Here is a 23,345-nt window from a genome sequence, read left to right as displayed (position 1 = left end):
TGGTCTGAAATGGGTAAACAAAATGAAATCCAATATGGCGGACGCTGGTGTGGTTTGGCGAAAATCACTTTCATTTTTACCTGAAATTTCGTATCCAAATGTACTTGAGCACTTAAAAGGCTGTGGTAAAAAGAACATTGGTGAAAAAGGATACAAATTCTTTGCCGAAGCTTATATTCACGATGTACATGTTGCCAAAATGCCAGGAAGTATTCATACGACGAAAGTCAAGGCACAGTGCTATCGAAGCCAGAGGAAAACGGAATCCCCGCATTCAATGGAGCTAGAAGTTGGGACTGAAGATAAAAAAACTAAAATAATCAAAGCCAAATGTTCGTGCAAAGCCGGGTAAGAGCCACGTGAATTTCTGTGTTAAGTTTTAAATTGTTTCAATTTATTCAATGTTTCCATTTGTGGCAAATGAAGCGATCGGCATACTATAAGTTCAGTGCCGAAGTTTATCCGATATTTATTGATCAATACGATGAGTAATATCAATTTTTTGTTTTGTTCACAAGGAATGGAGGACACTGTAATCACTTATTTGGATTATTGTATACGCTGAATCACTGGTTTATGTTAAATCTCAATGAGATTCCAGCAGACAAAACATGCACAAGTATGCCACAGACTTGGCATAAGCCTAGGGGTCCGCAAATTCAACCTGAACCAGTTATGAGCTGCTTTTTTGCCTGTGCAGACACAGATAAAAAGGGAGAAAGAAAGAAACCACCTGTTCACTGCAAAATTTACGATGCCAGATCAACAGAACTAAAAGGTGAAGGTTGGAATAGAGAGACAGTGTTTAAGGAATGTTCTCAACTCAGCAATCGCGATAAAAAACCTCCTGCATCCTACCTTTTGTTGGATCAAGAACCAACAAATCTCATTAACACTGCTATTGGCAATGTTCCCATCGGGTCATACCTGGGTTATCAGTTTTTTGATGAAAACAATGAAGAAATACAGTTTGTGTTTGATAGGCGAGAAGAAAACATCAGAAGTGAGAGTGATGTATTGAAGTATGTAAAGCCATTCCCTAGTTTACCAGTAGGTGCAATTGACAATATTCCCTTTGTGCCTCCTGAAAATCTTACGCCTGAAGAAGTAAGAGTTTTATCATCTATAACATTAACTCTTGAGAGGGCTCAGGAACTCTTTGACAAAACTGTAGGACAATCATTACTTCCTGAATGGTTTGAAGCAAGAAAGAAAAGACTAACAGCCTCAAATTTTGGTGCAGTACTTCACCGTAAGAAAAAACCAACAGAGTCATTTTTGCAAAGCATTTTTGATCCTAAAGACCTGTCAAATGTAGAGTCAATAAGGCATGGGAGACAAAATGAGCTGAAAGCACGAGCTATATATGCATGTGAAATGCAAAAGAAAAACAGAAAATTCACTGTCTTTGAGGCAGGGCTTGCTGTCAATCCTTCGCTGCCTTTCCTTGGTGCAACACCAGATGCAAAAGTATTTGATCCAACAGAAAAAGAGCCATTTGGGCTTCTAGAGATCAAATGCCCTTTCACTTGGAGGGACATGACCTTTGAAGATGCTTGTCAGGACCCAAAGTTTACCTGTGAGATTGTTGATGGAAAGTACTGCTTAAAGAAGAACCATAAGGCTGGATACTATGCACAAGTGCAGGGACAGCTTGCTTTGTCAAAAGCAAGGTGGTGTGATTTTGCAGTCTATTTAACAGTATCTAAAGAAATGAATGTACAAAGAGTCTATTTTGATGAGGCATACTGTGATCAAGTTCTGCCTAAACTGAAAGACTTTTATTTCAGGCGTGCTTTACAGTTCCTTGTATGATAAACTGTTTAGTGTTACACCCTCAGTAATTACTGTTATGCAAATAATATTTGGTTGTGGTACAGAATGCCTGAATAGAAGTTAGTCATTTGAATAAATGCAGGTGGTTAAAACTTACAAGGAATAATATACAGCTGTTAAAGTGTTTCAAGACAATGTTCAAGGTTTTAAAAGTTTTATTTCAAACATGGGGTTTACACCTTGATAACTATTATGACCTATTTAAACCACATTCCATTCCCTGTAATAGTTCATCATTCCCTTAGTTAAGGAACGTGTCATATCAGTGTGTTGTAGGCTCCACTTTTGCTGAATTGTATAACAACAGGATGGCAGGTATTAGTCTGCTACTCTAAAATAGGGTCCATGAAGTTACTTATTACACAGCAGACTGTCCAAAGTTGGTTAACAGTACCAAGTAAGGATATAGGTAATGGCTTTGAAAAAATCCCAAACCTCCTGACTTTTCCTATGGCTCTTTCTACATGTATTCTATGTTGAGCAATTGTTTGAGTTTTTAATACATCTGACTCTTGAAACTGAGCTTCTGAGCCCAAAAATGGTGGTATATTTAATTGCAAACCAATACCTTTTAATTCACTCTCTATGTCAAAACCTTTATCAGCCATTATGGAGTCATTAGGTAATATTTCCCTAAGTGATAACTTCCTTTCTAGAATATTCAAAAACCCAGACCTTGTTACTATTTGCTTGTCAGATATAGACCCAGTATATAGCTGTGATATAAAAATAAACCCTCCTTTGGCATCAACTCCCACAAGGCTCTTTAAAGTATTAGTACTCTTATATGATGAGTAACTCTGTGACTGTTTTACAAAAGATGAAGGTGTCTCTATCTTGAGTTCTGTACAATCAATGATAATGATATTATTGGGGTATTTTTCTTTAAAATCTGAGGGCATATTGTTAAGTAAAATATTTCTGTGGGGCCACATCTTAAGCTCTCCTAAGTGAATATACAAATAATTTAACCATGTGGTTATTATATTACTTACAGATCCCTCAGCAATGTTAAAACGAAATGACAAATCAGTGACAGTGAGTCCTAATTTAAGCCTCATCATGAATAGTAAAAATTCATCTTCCAGATCTAACTTGTGTTTTCTTGCCTTATTTCCACTTCTGCCATTCCCTTCATATTCAGTATCACCATCCAACTCTCCACTACTAGAATTATCATCACTTTTACTGTCCTCAGAATCTGAATGCTTGGTTTCCTGTATTGACTTGAACAAAGCTGAAGTATCTATACGATTATTGCGTGCTTGGTCTGTTCCCCAGTATACAATGTTTTCTCTTTTTAATCCCGGTACTACAAATTCAAGAAATTCATTAAACTGCATGTAGTTTTTGAATCCAGTGTGATGTGAGAAAAACCTCTCTCCTTTTTTGGAAGTAGGGCACCTTGTTTTTAACATTTTTATTGATAGTTGGTGAGAACATGGGATGTCCAAATCTGTTTGATTGCCACGATTTGCTGTAGATTCTGAAGCCATATCATAAAATCCTTCTCCTTCAGAGGCTGATTCTGTTTCTTCATCTTTAAGCATTTCTCTTTTCCTTTCAAGTTGTTCTCTTCTGACTGATAGAGGTCTTTCATTGCTCTCTCTATAAATGAAAAAGGAAAATTGTATTAAGATTTTAAGTACATATTAGCCTTCATTCATAGTAATGTATGGCAGGGAGGGGGGGGGGGGGGGGAGGGGGCAGATGACATTTGGGTGGGGATCACAATTTTTTTAATGAGTTTAGGGGGTCTCTCTTTTTTGAAGACTGCAGATTTTGAGTTCATGTCTAAATTTTTATTGGCCTATTCTAGGGAAGGGGCGTTCAAGAATTTTTTTCTTATCACAAGGGGGATCTTAAATTTTCCTTGTGTAAAAAAATCAGTTCCCACCCCTGTCATACATTATGACTGGAGACTTATTATATATTATGTCTTCAGTAGTTTCTCCTTAATTTCAAAGGTAGATTAGTATCGTAACCTACGTTTTGGACCACGAAAAAATCGAGGGACATGCTTCTTCCTTCAGTCGTCTAGATTTGCTGTCTAAGAACTTGTAGTCCGTATCTAAAAAATGTGAAGGGCAAACTTTTGTGCTGGGTGTTATCCTGAAGTCTTTACTTGGATCTCTCTTTATTCTTGACGTCCACTTCTACATTATAGACATAGGAAAAGGCGTTTGCTGAAGTGTTAAGCTTATATTAAAGTCCGGTATTTAAGTCTTAATGAAAGATTTCGTGAAGCGCACCCTTCAAGAGACGACATTGTAGTCTGTCAACACCTGATTGTTTGACAAAACTAAAAGAATTTTAACTCACCTTTTGAAGACTTTTGTCTTTTGGGAATCCATGAAATGAAAGCGTCGTATCGTTTGAACTATTATAACAATTGAAAACGCAACAATAGTGAACCATTTTCGAGCTTTTAATTTTCCACTTCGATAGTATTTGGCTGAAGCGTGCTTGAAGTGTGCGTGTGTTTACCCATTTCAGACCACGTGACCGATCGGTGACGTAGGAAGCTGAAAGGGTCTATTCTTCGTAGTTTTTTTTTTTTTTTTCTTTTCTTTTCTTCTGTTTGTTTTACCTTTCGTTTTGTAAATCCTTGGCAGCCTTCACGCAGTAATGAAACACAAAACAAAATATCATGAGGTATAAAATGTGCATGCCCAAGGACTTGAAGTCAATGCGCATGATCAGCATGATTATGAGATCAAACAGGCCGTATGCCTTTTTGTTCCTTTCTTGTTCCATCTTCCAATGCTATCTTTCTCGCAGTTTTTTTGCAAAATAAATCGAATATTACATTTGTAACGCGCTTTATTTCGTCATCAATTAGGAAATTAGTGAGGTAAACCACAGGGTAACCGCGCACGTGCCTTAATAAATAGTTCTTCTTTTCTGGTTTGGTATTGTTTGAAACTTTCAATTACTTTCCTTTAGCAGAGCCTTTTGAAATGTTACATGAAACGGTCATTGATAGTTTCCCTTCTACTCCAGTTTTGAATTCTCTATAGAACACACACTTGTATTATGGCGTCATTAATCACAACTACCAGAATCCCTTGCACATCTTTTTGTTTTGTTTCTCATAAAGTAATACCGATTTGAATAAGAAAAGGGATTTGCGAAGCATTTTGGTAGAGGTAGTCAAATGAAGCATCATACGAACGTCCTATTGCATTTGGTTAGTCCCATGTGTTGCAGTGAAGTTCAGTAGAATTTCAAAGTGTTTGTATTGATGAAGTTGTGCATTTGGCTTTAATTTACCGTTGGCCTTTACAGTCAAACTAGCTCATGCGTTCCTTTCAAGGTTCAAAGATTCAGTTTATTATTCGAAGATTGATTTTCATCTTGCTTTGAAGCTTGCATTCATGACGAACGTTGTGAATTTGAATTCTGGGCTCAGATCAAAAGTATATTTAGTTCTTCACAGATTCGTGCAAAGCTAAAATTATTTCAACAATTGTAGCTACCATTTTAAAGTTATTTGTGTGGTGTATTGTTTTGTTCAAAAACTCCTTTCACAAATGAACACTGCCTACGTCCTTGGCTAGGTAAAAAGCATAAAATACGATAATAATAAAAAATTTACATGTTAGAGCAGGCTGATTATTCTGGCAGCTTTCGCTGATGTGGGCCTGCTTTCTCTCTCACTCACTACCACTACACTTACTATTTTATGTACACAACGCCAGACTCACATGTTGATTTTTTTTTTTTTCCTTTTCTTTCGTTTTCTTTTCTTTTCTTTTCTTTTCTTTCTTTTTTTTTTTCTTTTTTTTCTTTTTCGGAGGGAGGAAACACAAGCTGAAACTAAGGACTGCCTAAATTTATGCAGTCACTCAATTAAGGCGCCTTACACCTTCTAAATTCGATCCTGAATATCCACATTTTACACTTCCTTTCCAGTATTTAATATCGTTGCAGGCATCTATGAAAACAAGTCGCTTACTTTTAAACTCTGACCTGTCATACAAAAATGTGTCAATCAATTCGAATGGTAATTTTCCGTAATTTCCCATAGCCTAGTAATCAACTATGACGGGGCAGAAAAAGGAATGTACAAAATTCATTGAAAATGTGAATTGAAAATCTCTAAGTGGTAGATTGTGTGAAGTTTCCAAAAAGTAAAGTAAAATTATTAAATGCAGGAGAAAAACTTGGTCCGTCACGTCCCTGCGAAAAAACACGCGAGCTTGCTGCCAAAAATTGACTTTCTTACCCCTCCCTCAGTAACAATATTGATCCTTTATCAGCCAAACCCCATTAGCTTTCAATATCATTTCCACGAGGACCTGAAAGAATAAGGATTGGATTATAAATCTACTCTGTACTGTTCAAAGGTAAGTATTCGCTGGGTTTTTTTCCATCTTTTCATTCATCATGTCCATGACTTAAAAAATCTTCAGGTTGTATTAAATGAACTAGAGTTTTGGATTAGAGCGAAAGACAAAATACAGGATTTGCGTATTACGTATTTATACTTATACTACTCGTAATTTCACTGCTGTTTTCTGTGTTTCGTTTTCGAGTTGTGTTTCGAATGCCAAAACATCAAACTGATGCGAATATAGTATTCTTAATACGAACTGTACGAAGCCCGAATATATAAGCAAGATATCTTTTAGTATCTGGATAAATCCTAATTCAATGGATGAACTTTATTTTGAAAATTGCGTGATTCGGTTGCACGAAGCTTGAATCATCTGGCCTTTGTTGTATACACCTACTTGCAAGAACGTTGTCATACGATATTAGAACATTAGTAATTTAATGAGAAAGGAATACATTAAAAGAGAAAAGAAAAAAATCAGCTTCAGTGATCTTCTTTTGTTTTTTAATATAATTCCTATCCCACTAAATCACTAATGTTCCATTTTCGTATGACAACGTTCTTGCAAGTAGGTGTATATTAGAGTTATAGATGACTATTCACTATAGATAGCGCTTTTATTCGCTGGGTAGTGCATACCGTACACGGGTTTTGTTTCGGCTTTAATTCAGTTTATTTTCAACCTTGTGAGCTCGCTTAAAAAGACAGAAAAGTTTGAGTCGTCGAGCAGATCTAGGAGGGTCCACGCTCGATTGGTAATGAAACCTAATAAGCAACTTAGGCGTATATTTATTTACCTTCGTTTTGACAGCTCTCTAAACACGTAGTCACGTCTTACAATAACTCTAGCGATATATGAAAATATTTTGACAAAGCCTGAAGGTACTGAACGTGTTTTAAAATTATCAGTTAGCAAACTGAGAATGATTTGCACATTAGAGGAAAAGGAATGAGTTTGCAAAAGATAGAAGCTGTCTGATGTTCAACGACTTTAAGATGCTCAAGCTGGCTGTCGTCTGTCAAGGACATGTCATTTGGAAAAACAGGAATGGACATTTATTCTTATTTATTCGGATATACATAAGAAAATCTTTGATGGGGATGTATAATTTATGAAATAAAATTGCGTTTTCAAAGTAGTAATAAGCTGCAAGCACTTATGCGACATGAGGTCTTATCATGATAAGTGTTCGCAAAAATCTAATTAAAAATATTAGTCTACCCATGGTTGAAATGATTATTCTAGTTGATTACTTGCAGATCGCCCTCAGACAATCAATTCTCTAAAAAATATTAATCCCAAAATCCAGTTTTGCCAGCAGATGAAATTTTAAATTGATCTTGGGAGCGAGAAAGGAGGGACAGAATTTTAACCGTGGGTTTCCGAGGATGTAAGTGTGCTAGCATTTTACGCCGAAGTTCTTGAGTTCGTACGTCACGCATCATGCACCTTCGCCACGTGAGAATAGACAAATCAGAAGCGTTCCAATGTTGCGTGACGACCCTGAAAACATCTGCGTAGTAGGCCATTCCAAGGTTGAGGTAATCAAACCGCCCTATGGCGAACTCGTGGATACTAGTTGACATTCTAGAGATTGGGCTTCCTGTGTTTTTATACTTGTTGACATTCAAATGTTTCGAAGTATTTCGCTCAATTTCATATTTTAAATACTCGATTTAGCTGGTAAGATGATAAGTCGTCCTTTTATTTTCCTTTTAACACCTACTTTGTTTAGTTTTTTGTTATTTTGTTGAGTTTAGATTCTGTGATTCTGATGATTGTCTGAATACAAGAAGATGACTGAAGACGAATGCAACAGATTTCTATTTGCTAAGTCTTCTGAAAAACGAATTCTGGATTTTGTTTTTAATTTAAAAGTACAGCCGAGTGCTTTATTTCAGGAATCATTCTTTTAAATCTTTTTGGCTAACAAAAAGCGTTGCGTTATGCGTTACTACTTATCTTGACCTTCAAGGGTCACGGCGCTTACAGTCGATTTGTTGCCCGAAATTTTAATATTAAACACTTTATTTACACTGTAAACTAAGCGAATATTTTATGGAAATTGGTTTAGAAATACTATTTAATTTGTCTTCATTCAAGTCTGTAAATTACGGATTATTTATTGGAGCGAATTTTCGTTAGTTGTCTCGAGCGACATCTATTGTGTAGATTGGTACCTTCGCAGATTAACATACACAGGGGTGTAGCTAGGACCTAGGAGCTGGGAGGGCGCTGATCCAAAATATAAAAAAATTACTCCTTCCCAATTAAAACAAATAAACGCTCAAACAAAAATTTAAGAAACAAATATTATTTTATTAACCATTCTTAAATCTTAACTCAAACGGTTTAAAATGCTAGTTCCATTCTTCTATGTGGAGCAAACTGATTCATAACTGCATGTGGATCGAGATTATCACACAGATCTCTCTCCAATGAAATCACTGCTAGTGAAGATAGCCTTTTCTGTCCCATCGTTGAACGCAAGCAGTTCTTTATCAATTTCAATTTGGAAAATGATCTTTCTGCTGAGCATGAGGTAACTGCTATGGTAATAATTATATTGTATAAACGGAAGGCTGTTGGTAATGTACGGTTATAGCATTTGTCAAACATATGCTTAGCCACCTCTATCATAGATTTGCAGTCCTTAAAACTATGGTCATTCTCGTGTAGTTTTCTTTCGGATGCAACTGTGGCCAAAAATACATCGTATTCAGTCTTTGCCGCATGTTTGTCGATGTCGCGACTGTAAAACTCTACCAATTTATTGAAGCTGTTTTTCACACTTTCAATCACAACATTAGTGTTAAACAATTTTGGAGACAAGACCCAAACATGTTTCAACACTCATTCCGTGTTCTTGTTAAATCTATTATTTAGTTCCGAAGCTAAATTATCTAGGACATCGAAATAGAACTCAGCTCTGTATTTCATCTCTACACTGCTAAAGTGATGCTGGTTAGCCGAGGATAAGCCAGTACTGCTATCTACACGCGACGAAAGTACTCGTTTTCTCTTAGATTGCTCATTGGGGACAGTAATGCCACTTTCTTCGCACTTTTTAACTGTTTGATCAAAGTACTCATGACAAACATCCTCAGATCTTTTCGTTTTTAAAACAGACTTAACACCTGATACGAGGTTAACGAAATTTTGGGGGGGCACGTGCCCCCCCCCCCCCCCCCCCCCCCTCGATACGCTACTGAACATACAAGAACATTGCTTCGGCGATCAATCTACTTTTTTAATATTCAGAAGTTAAGTTAAAGTAAGTAAGTTTAAGTAAGTTAAAAATACTCTCAATTAAAATTAATCTAAACTTTCCATTGGACTTCAAGGCGTTAAGGATGATTATCAATATTCTATAGACATCGAACATTAATATTTTAACAGCAACGCAAAGTTAAGTGTATGGACTGGTATGGTTCTGTCAAATGAGCGACTTGCATGATAGATTTCACAGAGAGTCCTCTCCCATTGTCAACTATCAAGTTAAAACAAATAATATTGGAAATAAAGTTACAAAAACATGTAGGAAATTAATTATCATAATATGTTTGTTTACAAATTTCTTGATCAATGTACATCTTTGCGTTTTGGCAGATGAATGATCTTTCAAGTTCTGTCAAGCTTGTATATGCGAACTATATAGCGTGGGTTGTTTATTAAGAGGAACGCCTGGGAGCTTTCAATCTGAGTTTGACTTTTCGCTGTTTTACTTTTGGTCGTTTGACAAATCGCCTGAAAACAAAATGTCGGAGGCCAAACGGAGAAATGTCAAAAGCGAAAGTCTTTCATGACAAAATACTGGACGACAAAGTCGCTTGAGACGAAATGTGAAAATGTCTTGTGACAAAATAACAAGAGGAAATTGATCAAAAAGACAAACTCACTTTGTAATATGGTCCTATAAAATCACTTTGACTTTTGAACTTTTGACATTTTTGATTTTGCCTTTTTTTATGTCGGCTCTCGGCCACCGTAGTATATAGTTTTAATGGATTGTAAATTGTTTTATACTTCATTTATATTATATTGTGGCTGAAAAGCCCTGTCAAAGGGAGCTTCAATAAAGTATGTATGTATGTATGTATGTATGTACTATTAGTAGGTTTATACTAAAACAACAGACCGTTTTCGCAAGGTTTCTCATCCAACTTGACGGGCCACAAAACAAAAAAATTCATAGCAATGTATGATAATACTCGTGTTCTGGTATCGTGGCCCGTCAAGTTCCTTAAATTTGGATGCGCACGCAAATTTAAGAAAACGGTCTCCGGCTTTCCCTCATGGTCTACGAGTCAATAATCTATTCGACCCTCGGCTGTCTTATCACTTCGTTGTCTTTTTTGAAGTAATATTCTTTCTCTTTGTATTTCAGAACGAAGAAACACTCTTTGCATCACAATGGGTGAAGGCGGCACAAAGTGCATCAAGTACCTGATTTTCTTCTTCAATTTCCTTTTCTTTGTAAGTCCGTCCGTCCGACCAACCCTCCCTCCCTCCCTCCCTCCCTCCCTCCCTCTCTCCGTCCCTCCCTCCCTCCCTCTCTCCGTCCCTCCCTCCGTCCCTCTTTCCCTCCGTCCCTCCCTCTCTCCGTCCCTCCCTCCGTCCCTCCCTTCCTCCTCCCTCCGTCCCTCCCTCCCTCTCTCCGTCCCTCCCTCCCTCCCTCTCTCCGTCCCTCCCTCCGTCCCTCTTTCCCTCCGTCCCTCCCTCCCTCCGGCCCTCCCTCCCTCCCTCTCTCCATCCACCCATATCCTATTCACTCCCCTCCTCTCATTTTGTGATTTTTGCTGTAGGTGTTCGGTATCGTTCTTCTCGGGTTTGGTATCTACGCACAAATCAAAATCGGTGCTTATGCATCATTTTCCTCCGTCGATTATATTACTGGTTCTCGCCTATTAATTGCTGTTGGTTCTATCATTGCTGTCGTTTCTTTCTTCGGCTGTTGTGGCGCCTGGAAGGAAAGCAAGTGCCTGCTTGGTATCGTAAGTATTTAAAACAAATTGACCCTAACTTGAAGGAAATAGAAAACGCGCGCGCGTGCCGTGTGCAGTTATAAAGCACGCGGGCATTGGCAGAACACGAGAGAAGTGTTTGGAGAAGCACGACGCGTAGCAGAGTGTTTCTCGACACTTCTTGAGTGTTTTGCCAATCCCCAAGTGCTTTATTACTCTACTTGATTTATATCGTTAGTCAAAAGGAAATGTCCAGCATGGGACCTAGAGTCCCGTTCGCACTTTCCACTTTGGGTAACATGTTGGTTCTGTAATCTTCCTGATTGATACCTAATAAAAGTTGTAAGGGATACAAAACACACTGTTTCCCTCGGTCCCGGTCAATAAGTGTTAAAAAAATGATGAAGATAATACTAGTGAGGATGATAATTAATAATGATAATAATTGATAATACTTAATCTTTATTAGTTCTTCGTGCTTCTGTTGATCATGCTTGGCCTGGAGATTGCTGCTGCTGTTTTGGGTTACAAGAGCAGAGATAAGGTATGATATTTATTTATTTATTTATTTATCTATTTATTTATTTATATATCTATTTATTTATTTATTTATTTATTTATTTATTTACATCCATATTTAAACTATTTCCAAGAACACTCAAAACACAGTCAAAGACATAAGTGTAATGCCAACTGCAGAGGAGTATCCCAAGTGCCTTTGCACGCTTATTATTCTTTTCTTTGGCTTTCCCTGGTTTATGTGAATCTTTTGGTAATAACGATACTTCTATCACTAATATTACTAATACTAAGGTGTGGCTTTAGCATTTGAGGAAGATATGTTAGACTAATTTGGCAAATAAAAGTAGCCAGTTGTAGGATCTGCACTGAACTTGAAAGTACTGCAAAAGTATCTTTAAATCTCTTGAAGAATTTAGAAAAATATATATCGCTAAAAGGTATAAAATACACTCTACTTCAGTATGATTGATATTTCAATTTCGAAAATAATTGGGATACTACGCGCGCTATGTTTGGTCGAAAACCATGTTTGATGAGAGTATCAAAACACGCTATCGTCATTTTTAATCTATCGCGCGCGCTCATTGGTCAGTTTGAATAAGACTGCACGTAGGGAGAATTTACTTAGACTTTGCTTTTTTTCGATCTTTTCGCGCGTTTGTTATTTTATAAAACAAATCAAAAACAGTTTTCTGTGTTTGATACTCTGATCAAAACACTTGGGATGTTGGGATAACACTCGAGAAGCTGGAAACCACTCCGCTACGCGTCGTGGTTTCCTACGCTCCTCTCGTGTTCTCCCAACATCCCGCGTGTGTTGATCAGAGTATCAAACACGGAAAACTGTTTTTGATCTGTTAATTCGAAAATATTAATTTTAGATGTTTAAATAAAAAAAGTTACTATATCTCACTCGCGATGTATTCTGGGATACTATTGGGTCCTCGTCGGGCCATACCGTAGAAATCCCGATTACGACATCTCCTGGTCATAAGTCCACGAGCAAATTCTTATCGATGTTGCCGCTGGTTTCGAGTTGCGCAGTTTTGACGCAGTCTGAACGAATAACATCTTCGCCTGTCTTAAAGACCCGTTTCATTAATTTTAATTAAAAATCAGCTTGTTTGGCTGAAAATCGTGCAAAATTAAAAAACGTAATAAATTGAAAAGCAATACCTTTCTCTTCAGCGACTTTAAACTTGTTAAAAGAATCATTTTAAAAAAAATTGCCTTCTTTATTGATTATTTCAAGATAATTGTGAAATATTTTGTGTAGATTGAAGACAACATCAAAAAGGACATATTGAAGGCCATTAAAGAGTATCCCGGCAAAGACAAAGATGCCTTGGATGACATGCAGAGGGAAGTAAGTATTACTTAATTTTACTGGAGTATGATTTCCTCTCTCGTGCGGCCGAATGTTACTGAAAAATATACTTATACTTTACTTTATCTCCCCATACGCCATACACTGCGTGACAGCAAAAGGTGGTCAGTGTTTGCCCGCCTAAAGCAAATAATGAGATGCAAATACTTTGATCAACTGTTTGAAACCCAGCAATTCATGAATTTAGGAAATGTCACGTCATTCTCTAGAGTATTATATCTTTGTTTAAAGGTTGAGAAGACACATGAATATGGATACAACTCAAACAAAAAATAAGATTTCTGAGATAGCGAACATGGTGCATTGTGGTCTAGCTTGGGCGAATACATCATGCTTTATATGGTGTTGTTCGTACCCACTATATACCACAATGCACACCGTGTTTGTCGAAGTGAAAAAGTTCTAAACTGATGTGATCTAAAATGAGAACACATTACGTCCCAGTTTAAGAGGTCTATCGGGGAAAAAATGAAAATGACATAATATAGGAATAGCAATATTACTTTTTCTCTTTCGGCAATGATACAGCTGTATTTGATTTCGACAGTAGACTCATTTGTACAGGCTTAGCCTCGTTTATAAGTAAGCTTCCGTGGGGATTTCAAAACATTGGTATTGTTCAAGCTGCACGCCCTTTACATTACAGTTGACTTTTGTGAATGGTTTGCCCTTGGACGAGGCTAAAAATAATGAACGAACGAACGAACGAAAGCTAACGAACAAATGAACTTTAATTCAAGAGGGTAACACACGACAGTTGTAATTTTTTTTTTTAAATCATACTGATAACCCAGTGGCCCTCAAAAAAAAAAAAAGAATATTATAACAATAAATGAATAAAATAAGATAATTTTGATGTCAAGATTGTTCCATGATTTAATAGCGCTAACTACGAAAGTTCTTCCTCCTTCTGTTTGTCTATGGAAGAGAGGACACCTAAAGTTATATTTACTAAAGTGAGTGTTTCTGTTATGAATATCAGCATTTGTTGAAATATGTTCTTTAATATAGCCAGGGTTCTGTCCTGCAATACGAATGAAAGTGTGTAGTCGAGGATCACAGTGGTATTGCTTACTAATTAATATGGAATTATCGACTGTCAAATAAATATGTCAATGGATACGATAAGTCCTTACAAAGTATCGATCTTGCTATTTTCTATGGCCTGAAACCAGAATAAAGATACACATTATTGGAGATTCTCCAAACTTACACATTTTTTGCTTCCCCCACCTCCCCCCAGTCAAAACACAGACATTACCGGAAGTGGCGTGGATTGATTTCCCAACAATCAAATGTTCGCCATTCGAAGGTCTAAAAAAACAGATTTATTTTACGTCCAACGTGAAGGTAGTGATTGCTTAGTCTCGCGAGCCAGAGACTCGTGTTTAAGAAAGGAGGAAACCAGAAAAAAAATGGAAAAAAAAATGGAGAGATTACTAGTTACAGATAATGGCAAGCCCGGGCAAGAGTAAAGTAAGAAAAAACGCCCCGGTAAGGGAAAGGCAAATGACCTGTTTGAAGTCCAAAGTCAACGCGCTTGAATTTGGAAGCCGACAATGAGGACTGGACGGGATTTCAAGTCAAAGCAATTAGTTCCAGTCCGAGGCGCGGACTTGAAATCCCGTCCAGTCCGATATTGGAGGCTTTGAAATGACTTCTCATCTCATTAATTATTCGACTTGGAGTAACTGGAACAAAATTAATTCAGTCCTAGGACTGAATTAATTTTGTTCCAGTTACTAGGACTGAATTAATTTTGTTCCAGTTACTAGGACTGAATTAATTTTGTTCCAGTTACTCCAGACTGAATGCATTCCTTTCACAGCACTTTACCAGGTTTCAAGTAACATCATGTGACCCAAAAATAGCCCATTGATTGGCTGGTTTACTCATGCATTATTAATGAGTATGAGAATAATCTATTCAGACCTAATAAGCATTTGTTGATTTGAACAGCTCAAGTGTTGTGGAGCATCAGGTTTTCAAGACTGGTTAACCAAAGGATTTCAACTTCCACCAAAGTCCTGCAAATGTGAGGATGCTAGCAAAGACCAGTGCAGCAAGTATTCTATCAACCTCTACTACAAAGCGGTAAGAAAATGAATATATATATATATATATATATATATATATATATATATATATATATATATATATATATATATATATATATATATATATATATATATATATGTAAATATATATATATATGTAAATAAAAATATAATGAAAATAAGCAAAGATAAGCTTTTGGCGTATCGTTCACTTTATTACGTAAAAATAGGACATTTCACGTCCTACTTTCAGCATAAGACTGCAATGATGCACAGTGTTTCGTACATTCCAACGAGTGTCTATTGAATAGCGATATATTGATAATTATTATTATTAGCAGCAGCAGCAGGTATGGACTTTACTCTGTTACTAAGTGATAAGTATTTCTCTCAGGGCTGTGCTGACAAGCTGAAGACTTTTCTGCATGACAACTTGTTGGTTATCTCTGCCTTGGCCATCACTCTCCTTGTCATACAGGTATGTTACAATAATAAATATAGGGACCTTGAGCACCAAATTGTTTCTCTCCCATTCTCGTACCCAGACTCCATTCACCAAAAAGTCAATTTTTCGTTAGAAAGCTGAGAAGGATTTGGGTACGAGAATGTTTCACTCCCAAACATCCGGTCATCGTTTCTCATGGACTTTGATTACACAGCTCCATGTTTATTCCCATGAGAATAAAAACCTTTGTTAAAACTCATACTGAAACGCTTGAATGCCAGACTACGCGGAAAAGATATGTTGTTCCAGTCAACATAGCTGCCACGAGAGAAAGTTCCATCGTTTTTGTACATTATAAACTCTCATTACCTGGCACGTTTTTCTGGGTATATTTTCTTTTGTTTTGACATTATCTACATATTAATATAATACATTTCCAGCGCAGTAAGCAACATGCAACACGCAACATGAAACATGCAACATGCATCATGCAACAAGCAACATGCAACATGCATCATGCATCATGCAACATGTAACACGCAACATGCAATATGCAACATGCAACATGCAATATGCAACATGCATCATGCAATATGCAACATGAAACATGCAACAAGCAACATGTGACATAAAACATGCAGCACGCAATATGCAATATGCAACATGCAACACGCAAAACGCAGCATGCAACACACAGCATGCAACACGCAACACGCAGCATGCAACATGCAATACGTAACATGTGACATGCAACAAAACCTTCACCAACATTCTTTGAAATAGCTATTTTTCAAATGAATACATAAGGGTCTGATTGTACGAAGGGTGAATGGTTTATTTTTCTAATCCGACAATGATTTTTCGCTATTGAGCATAAACATGAACAAGGTATACAAGAACAAGATCTTAATTACATTCATGCAATTTCTTTCAGATACTGGGAATGGTGTTCGCTCTAATTCTGATCTCCAGGATTGGTCGTGGACACTACGCTTAGTTTTTTCATCATCAAATGTATACTCTAGCTACATTCCAGGCGTTTCTGGTTCATTCGGGTCAGCGACGGGAAACTGGGGCGCAGTGTTTTCAGTCCCTTACCAGAACCAACCAGGAACGCCTGTGATGTAGCGGCTAATTTTAATGAAGACAAAATGATTAGTTTAGATAAAAATTTCACAATAACAGCTATCTAGTCGACTAAAGGGAAATACTTCGTATTAGTGTGATGAATAATAGACTTTCTTACTGATACGGCGGCCATCTTGAATTATGGGATGCCGAGGGGACAAACACGTTAAAAATTAGTTAAAAAAGCATAGAGTGCGAGACTACGTTTTCAAATAATTTGAAATCTTGGTGTTTCGCTTATTGTTCCAACTACCAGCAAATTCAATTGCTTTTTAGATGTGCTTCTCATTGAAAAGCGTAAAGTTAAACAGCAAAAATTAAAAGACCCCCTGAAAGATGTGCAGTCTATATATTTTTCCATAGCTGCCCCCTCAACATCCCATAATATCTTAATTAAAAAAATAGAATTCAAGATGACCGCCGTATCGGTAAAGAGTTCTATTGTCAGCATGCCAAATTGTCTATGGAAAGACTGAAAAATCTGGATCCAGAAAAATTGGAGAGGGATTGGATCCCAGCACATGGGCCACCTCCGCTTGGCTGTAATAATGTCTTCCAACGTGCTCAGACCATGTGTTATTCTCTATAGTATCACTTCTTTGTTTAAGGAGAGGGCACATGAATAAAGTATTCTCAAAAATTTGACATGGTCTGATATGGGAAAATGATACGCCCAAGGTAAAGAGATCTGCTGGGCTACCTTTGTATGATATATTCAGGAAAAATACCAGTGCGCAATTCAACTTTTCATCCAATCAAAATACTCATACACCATTCTATCACGGGCACGGTGCTACCTACAATAATGTGGTCCATTGAACCAATCCCAGCGCGCGATTCAGCTCAGCCAATCCAAATGCTGGTATCCCTTGCCGTCACGGTCACGGTGCTAGTTAAAATAATGTGGTCCGTTGAACCAATCCCAGCGCGCGATTCAGCTCATCAGCCATTCCAAATGCGGTTACACCCTGACGTCACGGTACAAGTTTTTTTACAGGCCTAAAAGATCTGTTTTTTTTTTTTTGTCAACTTTATAAATTCAATGCGTCTTTTTTGATAATATGTCTTTAAATACAATTAAATGCGTAAGAAAACCCACCGCTCTTTATTGTTATCATTTTATAGACCATATACATGCCTACAAGTCTACATATATACGTGCTTAGTAGAGAATTGGACCTATTTTCCTTACTGTGTCTCGGAAATAAAAGGAAAATAGCGCTCGCGCACAAAATACAAAGACGACGTACAATAGACCCTTTTCCAGTTCCAAATTACCGCTGTGTTTCTTGATTACAGACTCATTTGCACAGGGTTAGCCTCGAATCATTGTCTATATTACTCACAAATACCAACGGTAAAGTAAAGAATGCAAAACTTCAACAATACGAGCACTTTGAAACTTGACGGACCTTGATTGGAACACGTGAATATTCTGCACAAAATCGAGGCTAATCCTGAGTAAATGAGTCTGTAATCAAGAAAACACAGCGGTAATTTGGAACTTGAAAAGGGTCTATTCTAACCAGTCTCTTCTAGTAGTATAGGGAATGGGGGTTCCAGCGCAATCTCAACACGGGCAAGACCCGTGTCAAAAATCCACCTACGGAAACAACCCACTCCAAGTGTGGTTGGGGGCAACAGCGCAAATATGTTAGTCTATATATGGAGTGCGAAGATTGTAAAGAGTTTGTTTATGATTTCTGTGTAAAGTGCTTGAAACCCAAGTTTGTACCTACTAAACCAAATAAGTATATTTGTTGTGGTAAGAAAATGCAAATAGAAGACGACACGTCAGCACAGTGTTACGAGTGTGGTAAGAATATTCGTAATGCCGTACCTTGTGCTACCAGGGAACAATATTATTCCAACGGAGGTCGTAAGAAGACGCCATACAAAAGAATAAAATACTTTAGGGACTGGATGAGTCATATCCAAGGTTATCGACCGGTATATTTAGACAACGAAGTAAAGAAGAAAATCATAGACCATTTAGAAGAGCCAACCCCACAAAGTCTACGGAAGACATTGAAAAAATTAAAACTAGGGAAATATTACAAAGCTATTCCCTATCTTTTGTCTGAAATTACCGGTAAGTCTATTCCCGAGGTTTCTGATATGACAAAAGCCGAGTGGATGTTTTGTCGGCTGGATAAGGATATTCCTTATTACCCTGACGTAATTTACGAAATATTTTACAAGATAGACCCCAACCACCCCCTGTTAGGATGGATTCCAAGGCGACTGACGTAATAATATGACAGCTGCGAGGCGGGGTTTTACTTTCACGTGGCGGAAGTGGCGTGCCTAGGAAGAACAATGAGTTGTTCACGTGTAAAACAATAGACAACATTCCGATCATGCCCCTTCGCCTTAACAACCAGCAAGTTTGAAAGTAGACTCGATATTCACTTTTAAAATCGCTGGTTGTTAAGGCGCTCAGGAATGTGCCGACGTCAATGATAGCTTCAGACATTTGATTACGCATATGGCCCAGACAGCCGGCGTTCAATATGTAAATAGAATCCTGTCTTGCTTTTTTCAAAGCAGATGTTTACTGAGCAAGCTTTCTTTGAAGCTCTTCTTTTGCCTCCTGGTAGATCTTTTTGCGAGATTCCTCGGAAAGATCTCTTACGACTGTTTTTTTATTCCTTATGTCCGTCTTTAATTTCTCGTACTTTTCCTCTTCAGCTAAGATAAGCGAGAATTCTACGTCGTCTATCTTTCTGTCACGCAAAGCCTTTGAGACAAGGTCAGTGATCGTATTTACTTTAGCCCTTGACAGAGCTATTGTCGTGTCGTGTTTTGATATTTTGCTTGACAACTGTTTCATAATGCCCGTAGCAACAGCCGAAATGATACCACAAGCTGCCCCAACGCCGGCCAAAGGAACTCCAACGATTATTCCCGGCCCAGTAAGCGAAGTAGCAACGCCGGAGCCCGTTAACACAACAGATATGGATCCTGAAGTTATCGCAATTTTATGTAGCGTACTCCGGGCTCTGACGTATTTCTTCCTGACCTCCTCATAGTGTTTTGTCTGCCCTTCCAAGTAAGCGAGGATTAGATTTGCCTTATTCAAGCGGAAGTTCTCGGCATTCAATTCATTGGGTTTTGTAGGTAAATCAGGATAGAGTGGAGGTGCTGATGGTATGACATCCATTATATATACTAATGTACGACGCTTTTGGGAATGATATACAGGAGCAGCCACATCACGACAACCGGGATTACTGGAACTGGAGGGCCTTCAGGAAGATGTTTCCACATGCGGATGCTAGTAAGTTCGAAAGAAGACCCGATGGTATTTACTATAACGGCTCCAGAATGTACAGTAATGAGGATTTGAAACCTACGCTGGTTAATCAGATAGACGATCAACTGAAGAATTCTGGTTATGTTGAACATAAGCCTAAGCCAACATATGTTGAACATAAGCCCGTGCAAGGTTGGTCAAAAGAATTATTGCTGGGTACCAGTACTTATCCGATACCCGCAGTTTCATTTGATAAACACCCAAGCTTGGACCTAACGCTGAACATGCGGATCTCTAACAAGCATTCCTTTCCGTTAAAGGTGCGAGATATCTTCAAAAACGTGCCCATTGTTCATACCACCGCTAAGGAATCTCATGAATGGTTAAGCGGTCCTAACATGCGTTATTGGCCGCAGCAACTAAACTTTGCAGTTTGGTGTGCCACTAGCGGCTGTGGTGTAAGCGCAAGCTTGATGAAGAATTCAATATTTATGTTTCATTTTCACTTCACGGTTAGAAGAATACTGCATGAGATGGGCGTTACTGCATTACCGGGAGATGCCACGTTTTATCCAAGAGATAATAAATACAGCGTGCCGGCTTATGACAGACTTTGTAAGGAGTTTGACGTTGTAGGGAAGGATTTCCGATGCACTGCCGGCGCTAACAATGGTCTGGGGCATATTTGGGTTTATTGGGGGATTGGTGGGCATGTGCTAAGTGATAAGGAAGTTCATGCGCTGCAGTTGCGATGGGACACGGGATATCACAAAGAAACTCACGACAGTAGCACCTTCTTTGAACCAAATACCAAAACCACTAAGGAAGTCAGAGACGGACCTCTGTTCAAAGATGAGGGCGGTAAGTATGCAGGGGCCAATCCACTGATTATTAAGATTACCAACGACGAGCAAACGAAGCAATACTTTAATTTCATACCCCCAGAAGGTAAAGGACTAACCAAAGCCGGCCTTGCCCGTTTGAACCGCAGCATAGAAGCTTACGTGTATTCTATCCTTGGAGCTCAGGTAAACACCCGATCGAGTATAATCGGAAATACGGGCGCCGCAGAAGAAACGCGAGCCGAAGCTTTGATCTTATTCGAAAGTTCGATTTTGGAGGGCGACATTAGCAAGGGCGTACAGCGTTACCAACTAGCTATACAAAATTCTAAGGCGAGGTTGGACTATGCAGTAGCCCCGGGTTGTTGGTTAATGCCTAGTAATTTATCTATAAATACTGGTTCTGTAGTAGGATACAACAACAAACTTCAACGAGCTACTAAGGATATGAAGTTTGGGGTGAACGACGTGAACTCTGACACTCTTAAGAGCATTCCTCACTTCGTAGAGAAGTCAAAAAAGTCGCATGAAACGAAGCTACCCGTAGTTAAGAAACCATCAAAGAAGGTCCTGCCTACGATACCTGAGGAATATGACCATAACCTGCTAAAAGCCGGCTTAGCCGCCGCAGGCGTTGGTCTGAGTTATTATATATGGCGATGAACAACCCCTACGTAGCTGGAGTAGATTGTGTTTATACGACTTACACAGGCGAGAAAAAATACACCCAGGCATCTTGGGTCGACGTTGAGGGCATGTCCGTGAATTTGAACTACTCGGGAAAGAAGTTAATCCTTTGTACTATTTGCATTGGCACAGAGAGCCATGCCAACGTCGGCTTTAGGTTCCTGGATGAGAATGGCGTACTGCAGCCTATGCGCGTGAAGACGAACAACAGGGAGCCTGTGCATTTCTCCGTAGAGCCGTACCCCGGCAGTGCTGAGAATCTTACGACTTGGACTTTACACATGGTTGCTGATTGCCATGGGAAGGTAAAGCTGCAAATGCGTGTAGACGATACTGGGCGCGTTTGCGTGAATAGCATAGAGGATCAGAGAAATCAGCCTTATAACCATATGACCATTAGCACGCTTACGGTATTAAGTTTGTGAGACTTACTGTATACGATGACCACGTTAATGTCCAACCCACACGCAAAGGAGGATTGGTTTCTTCATTATTTGGAGGAGAAGGATGACGTAAATGATGATAATTGGCACGGCACCGGATTATGGGTGGAGGTTGGAGGCCTAGGATTAATCATGTGCACCATTAGCATTGCGGGGTGGTATACGTGTAATGTCGGGTTTAGGATTGTTGATGAGAACGACCGACCATTGCTGCCTCATAGAACGAGAAATAATAAGAGGCATCCGGTTCATTTTTCGATGGATCCTCCGCCGGGCGGAGAAGATTTGACGCCAGTAACTTTTCATATGATAGCCAATTGCCAATATGCAAAGCTTCAAGTTCGTTCCAGCAAGTCAAGTGGCGCCAACAGCCACGTACGAATAAATGGCCAGGGCTCCTATAACACCAATGCGGTCTGGAATCATAAGCCCATTAGCACCATGAGCGTGCTGCCGCTAGTTCCACATTATCAAGGCGGCGCGAATACTGTCTTTACTTATCCCCAGTCGAGGACGCCTCGGATGCCTGACGACGATAAGCCACCAGTAATACACAAGGATAAGATCAACCCCTCATCTTCTTCAGGAGTACCACTCCAATAGCGACAACCAAGATCCAAATGTTGTTGCCCACGAACTTCAACAGTTCGCCGCCGGCCCTAAGTGCCAAGGAAACAACCGAACCCAGCAGCCCAGGAAGACCGGCTGCCATCTTTTTTCCTAAGTCCGTTAGTCCATTGCCTAATTTCTTTACGCCCGCGCCTGTAGCCTTAAGCGCGGATAGGATAACTCCTACTACGGTGCTAATAGCGACCGCAAATGCCAGCGGAATACCATACTTCACCAGAGCTCTTTTTACCTTTTCCTTGGTGGTAAGTCCCAATTCTCTTTCCAGGTTGTCCTTTTGCGCTTGTAATTCCGCGACTCTTTCCTGAAGGGTTTCTACTTCCTTTTGAGCTGCTTCCCTTTCCTCTTCGGGACGAGTTTGGTCATTGATTATTTCCTGCTGCCGCTCTATTTGCCCCTCCACGTCTTCGATAGCCTGATCTCTTTGTCGGATTTGCTCTTCTTTAATGTTGATTTCAGCAACTAACTGCCGCCGCTCCACCAAAGAATCCTCTATGGTGGTACGTAAGTCCTTGGCTTCTTCCTTGCTTATGTCTAGGTCTTGCAGGGTGAGATTGAATGCCCTTTTGGCGCTGTCTTTTTCGCGAAGAGAAATGTCTCTTTGTTCTCTAAGTTCTAATATGCGTTGATTCTTGTCGTCAAGTTCTCTCCTTTGAGCATCGAGAAGCATTCGGTTTTGCCGCATGTAATCTGCTTCCCTTTCTTCCATCGCTTGCTTTAGCTCTTCTACTTCCCTTATCGCCTCAGGACCTTTTCGTTGCCACTGCATTATGACCTTAACTCTTTCGACGGCTTCGTCAATATTCTCACT

General features: G+C 38.9%; 4 protein-coding genes across 4 annotated transcripts; 3 read left to right on the top strand and 1 right to left on the bottom strand.

Moving 5' to 3' along the window:
* Positions 1 to 50: 50 nt before the first annotated feature.
* Positions 51 to 1,839, top strand: LOC116303857 (uncharacterized). The gene is made up of 2 exons (XM_089026998.1): positions 51 to 348; positions 519 to 1,839. Exons 1-2 carry the CDS (start codon positions 200 to 202, stop codon positions 1,813 to 1,815), a joined length of 1,446 nt encoding a protein of 481 aa, XP_088883124.1. The 5' UTR covers positions 51 to 199; the 3' UTR covers positions 1,816 to 1,839.
* Positions 1,840 to 1,973: 134 nt separating this feature from the next.
* Positions 1,974 to 4,248, bottom strand: LOC148912798 (uncharacterized). Its single transcript, XM_089026999.1, has 2 exons — positions 3,826 to 4,248; positions 1,974 to 3,444 (listed from the first exon to the last, which is right to left on the bottom strand). The coding sequence occupies exon 2, from the start codon at positions 3,384 to 3,386 to the stop codon at positions 2,163 to 2,165; it is 1,224 nt and encodes a 407-aa protein (XP_088883125.1). The 5' UTR covers positions 3,387 to 3,444; positions 3,826 to 4,248; the 3' UTR covers positions 1,974 to 2,162.
* A 1,822-nt stretch (positions 4,249 to 6,070) lies between these two features.
* On the top strand, positions 6,071 to 17,319 carry LOC116307445 (tetraspanin-9). The gene is made up of 8 exons (XM_089026548.1): positions 6,071 to 6,185; positions 10,564 to 10,652; positions 10,982 to 11,170; positions 11,610 to 11,684; positions 12,939 to 13,028; positions 15,009 to 15,143; positions 15,501 to 15,584; positions 16,486 to 17,319. Exons 2-8 carry the CDS (start codon positions 10,590 to 10,592, stop codon positions 16,546 to 16,548), a joined length of 699 nt encoding a protein of 232 aa, XP_088882674.1. The 5' UTR covers positions 6,071 to 6,185; positions 10,564 to 10,589; the 3' UTR covers positions 16,549 to 17,319.
* A 1,867-nt stretch (positions 17,320 to 19,186) lies between these two features.
* On the top strand, positions 19,187 to 22,648 carry LOC148912797 (uncharacterized). The gene is made up of 2 exons (XM_089026547.1): positions 19,187 to 19,431; positions 19,884 to 22,648. Exon 2 carries the CDS (start codon positions 19,938 to 19,940, stop codon positions 21,438 to 21,440), a length of 1,503 nt encoding a protein of 500 aa, XP_088882673.1. The 5' UTR covers positions 19,187 to 19,431; positions 19,884 to 19,937; the 3' UTR covers positions 21,441 to 22,648.
* The last annotated feature ends 697 nt before the right edge of the window (positions 22,649 to 23,345 follow it).

Source organism: Actinia tenebrosa, unplaced genomic scaffold (assembly GCF_029948245.1).
Source record: "Actinia tenebrosa isolate PJP-AT-01 unplaced genomic scaffold, QUT_ActTen_1.0 PGA_scaffold10__47_contigs__length_13832649, whole genome shotgun sequence".
Taxonomy (NCBI): domain Eukaryota; kingdom Metazoa; phylum Cnidaria; class Anthozoa; order Actiniaria; family Actiniidae; genus Actinia; species Actinia tenebrosa.
This window is presented reverse-complemented; position numbering and strand designations above follow the sequence as displayed.

Excerpts from the sequence above, each read along its gene's own strand:
- LOC148912797 (XM_089026547.1), top strand. The coding sequence starts at position 19,938 with ATGTTTCCACATGCGGATGCTAGTAAGTTCGAAAGAAGACCCGATGGT.
- LOC116307445 (XM_089026548.1), top strand. The coding sequence starts at position 10,590 with ATGGGTGAAGGCGGCACAAAGTGCATCAAGTACCTGATTTTCTTCTTC. Across the intron at positions 11,171-11,609 it reads GCAAGTGCCTGCTTGGTATC|TTCTTCGTGCTTCTGTTGAT; the intron begins GTAAGTATTTAA and ends AATCTTTATTAG. Across the intron at positions 11,685-12,938 it reads GTTACAAGAGCAGAGATAAG|ATTGAAGACAACATCAAAAA; the intron begins GTATGATATTTA and ends TATTTTGTGTAG.
- LOC148912798 (XM_089026999.1), bottom strand. The coding sequence starts at position 3,386 with ATGCTTAAAGATGAAGAAACAGAATCAGCCTCTGAAGGAGAAGGATTT.
- LOC116303857 (XM_089026998.1), top strand. The coding sequence starts at position 200 with ATGCCAGGAAGTATTCATACGACGAAAGTCAAGGCACAGTGCTATCGA. Across the intron at positions 349-518 it reads AAATGTTCGTGCAAAGCCGG|GAATGGAGGACACTGTAATC; the intron begins GTAAGAGCCACG and ends TTTGTTCACAAG.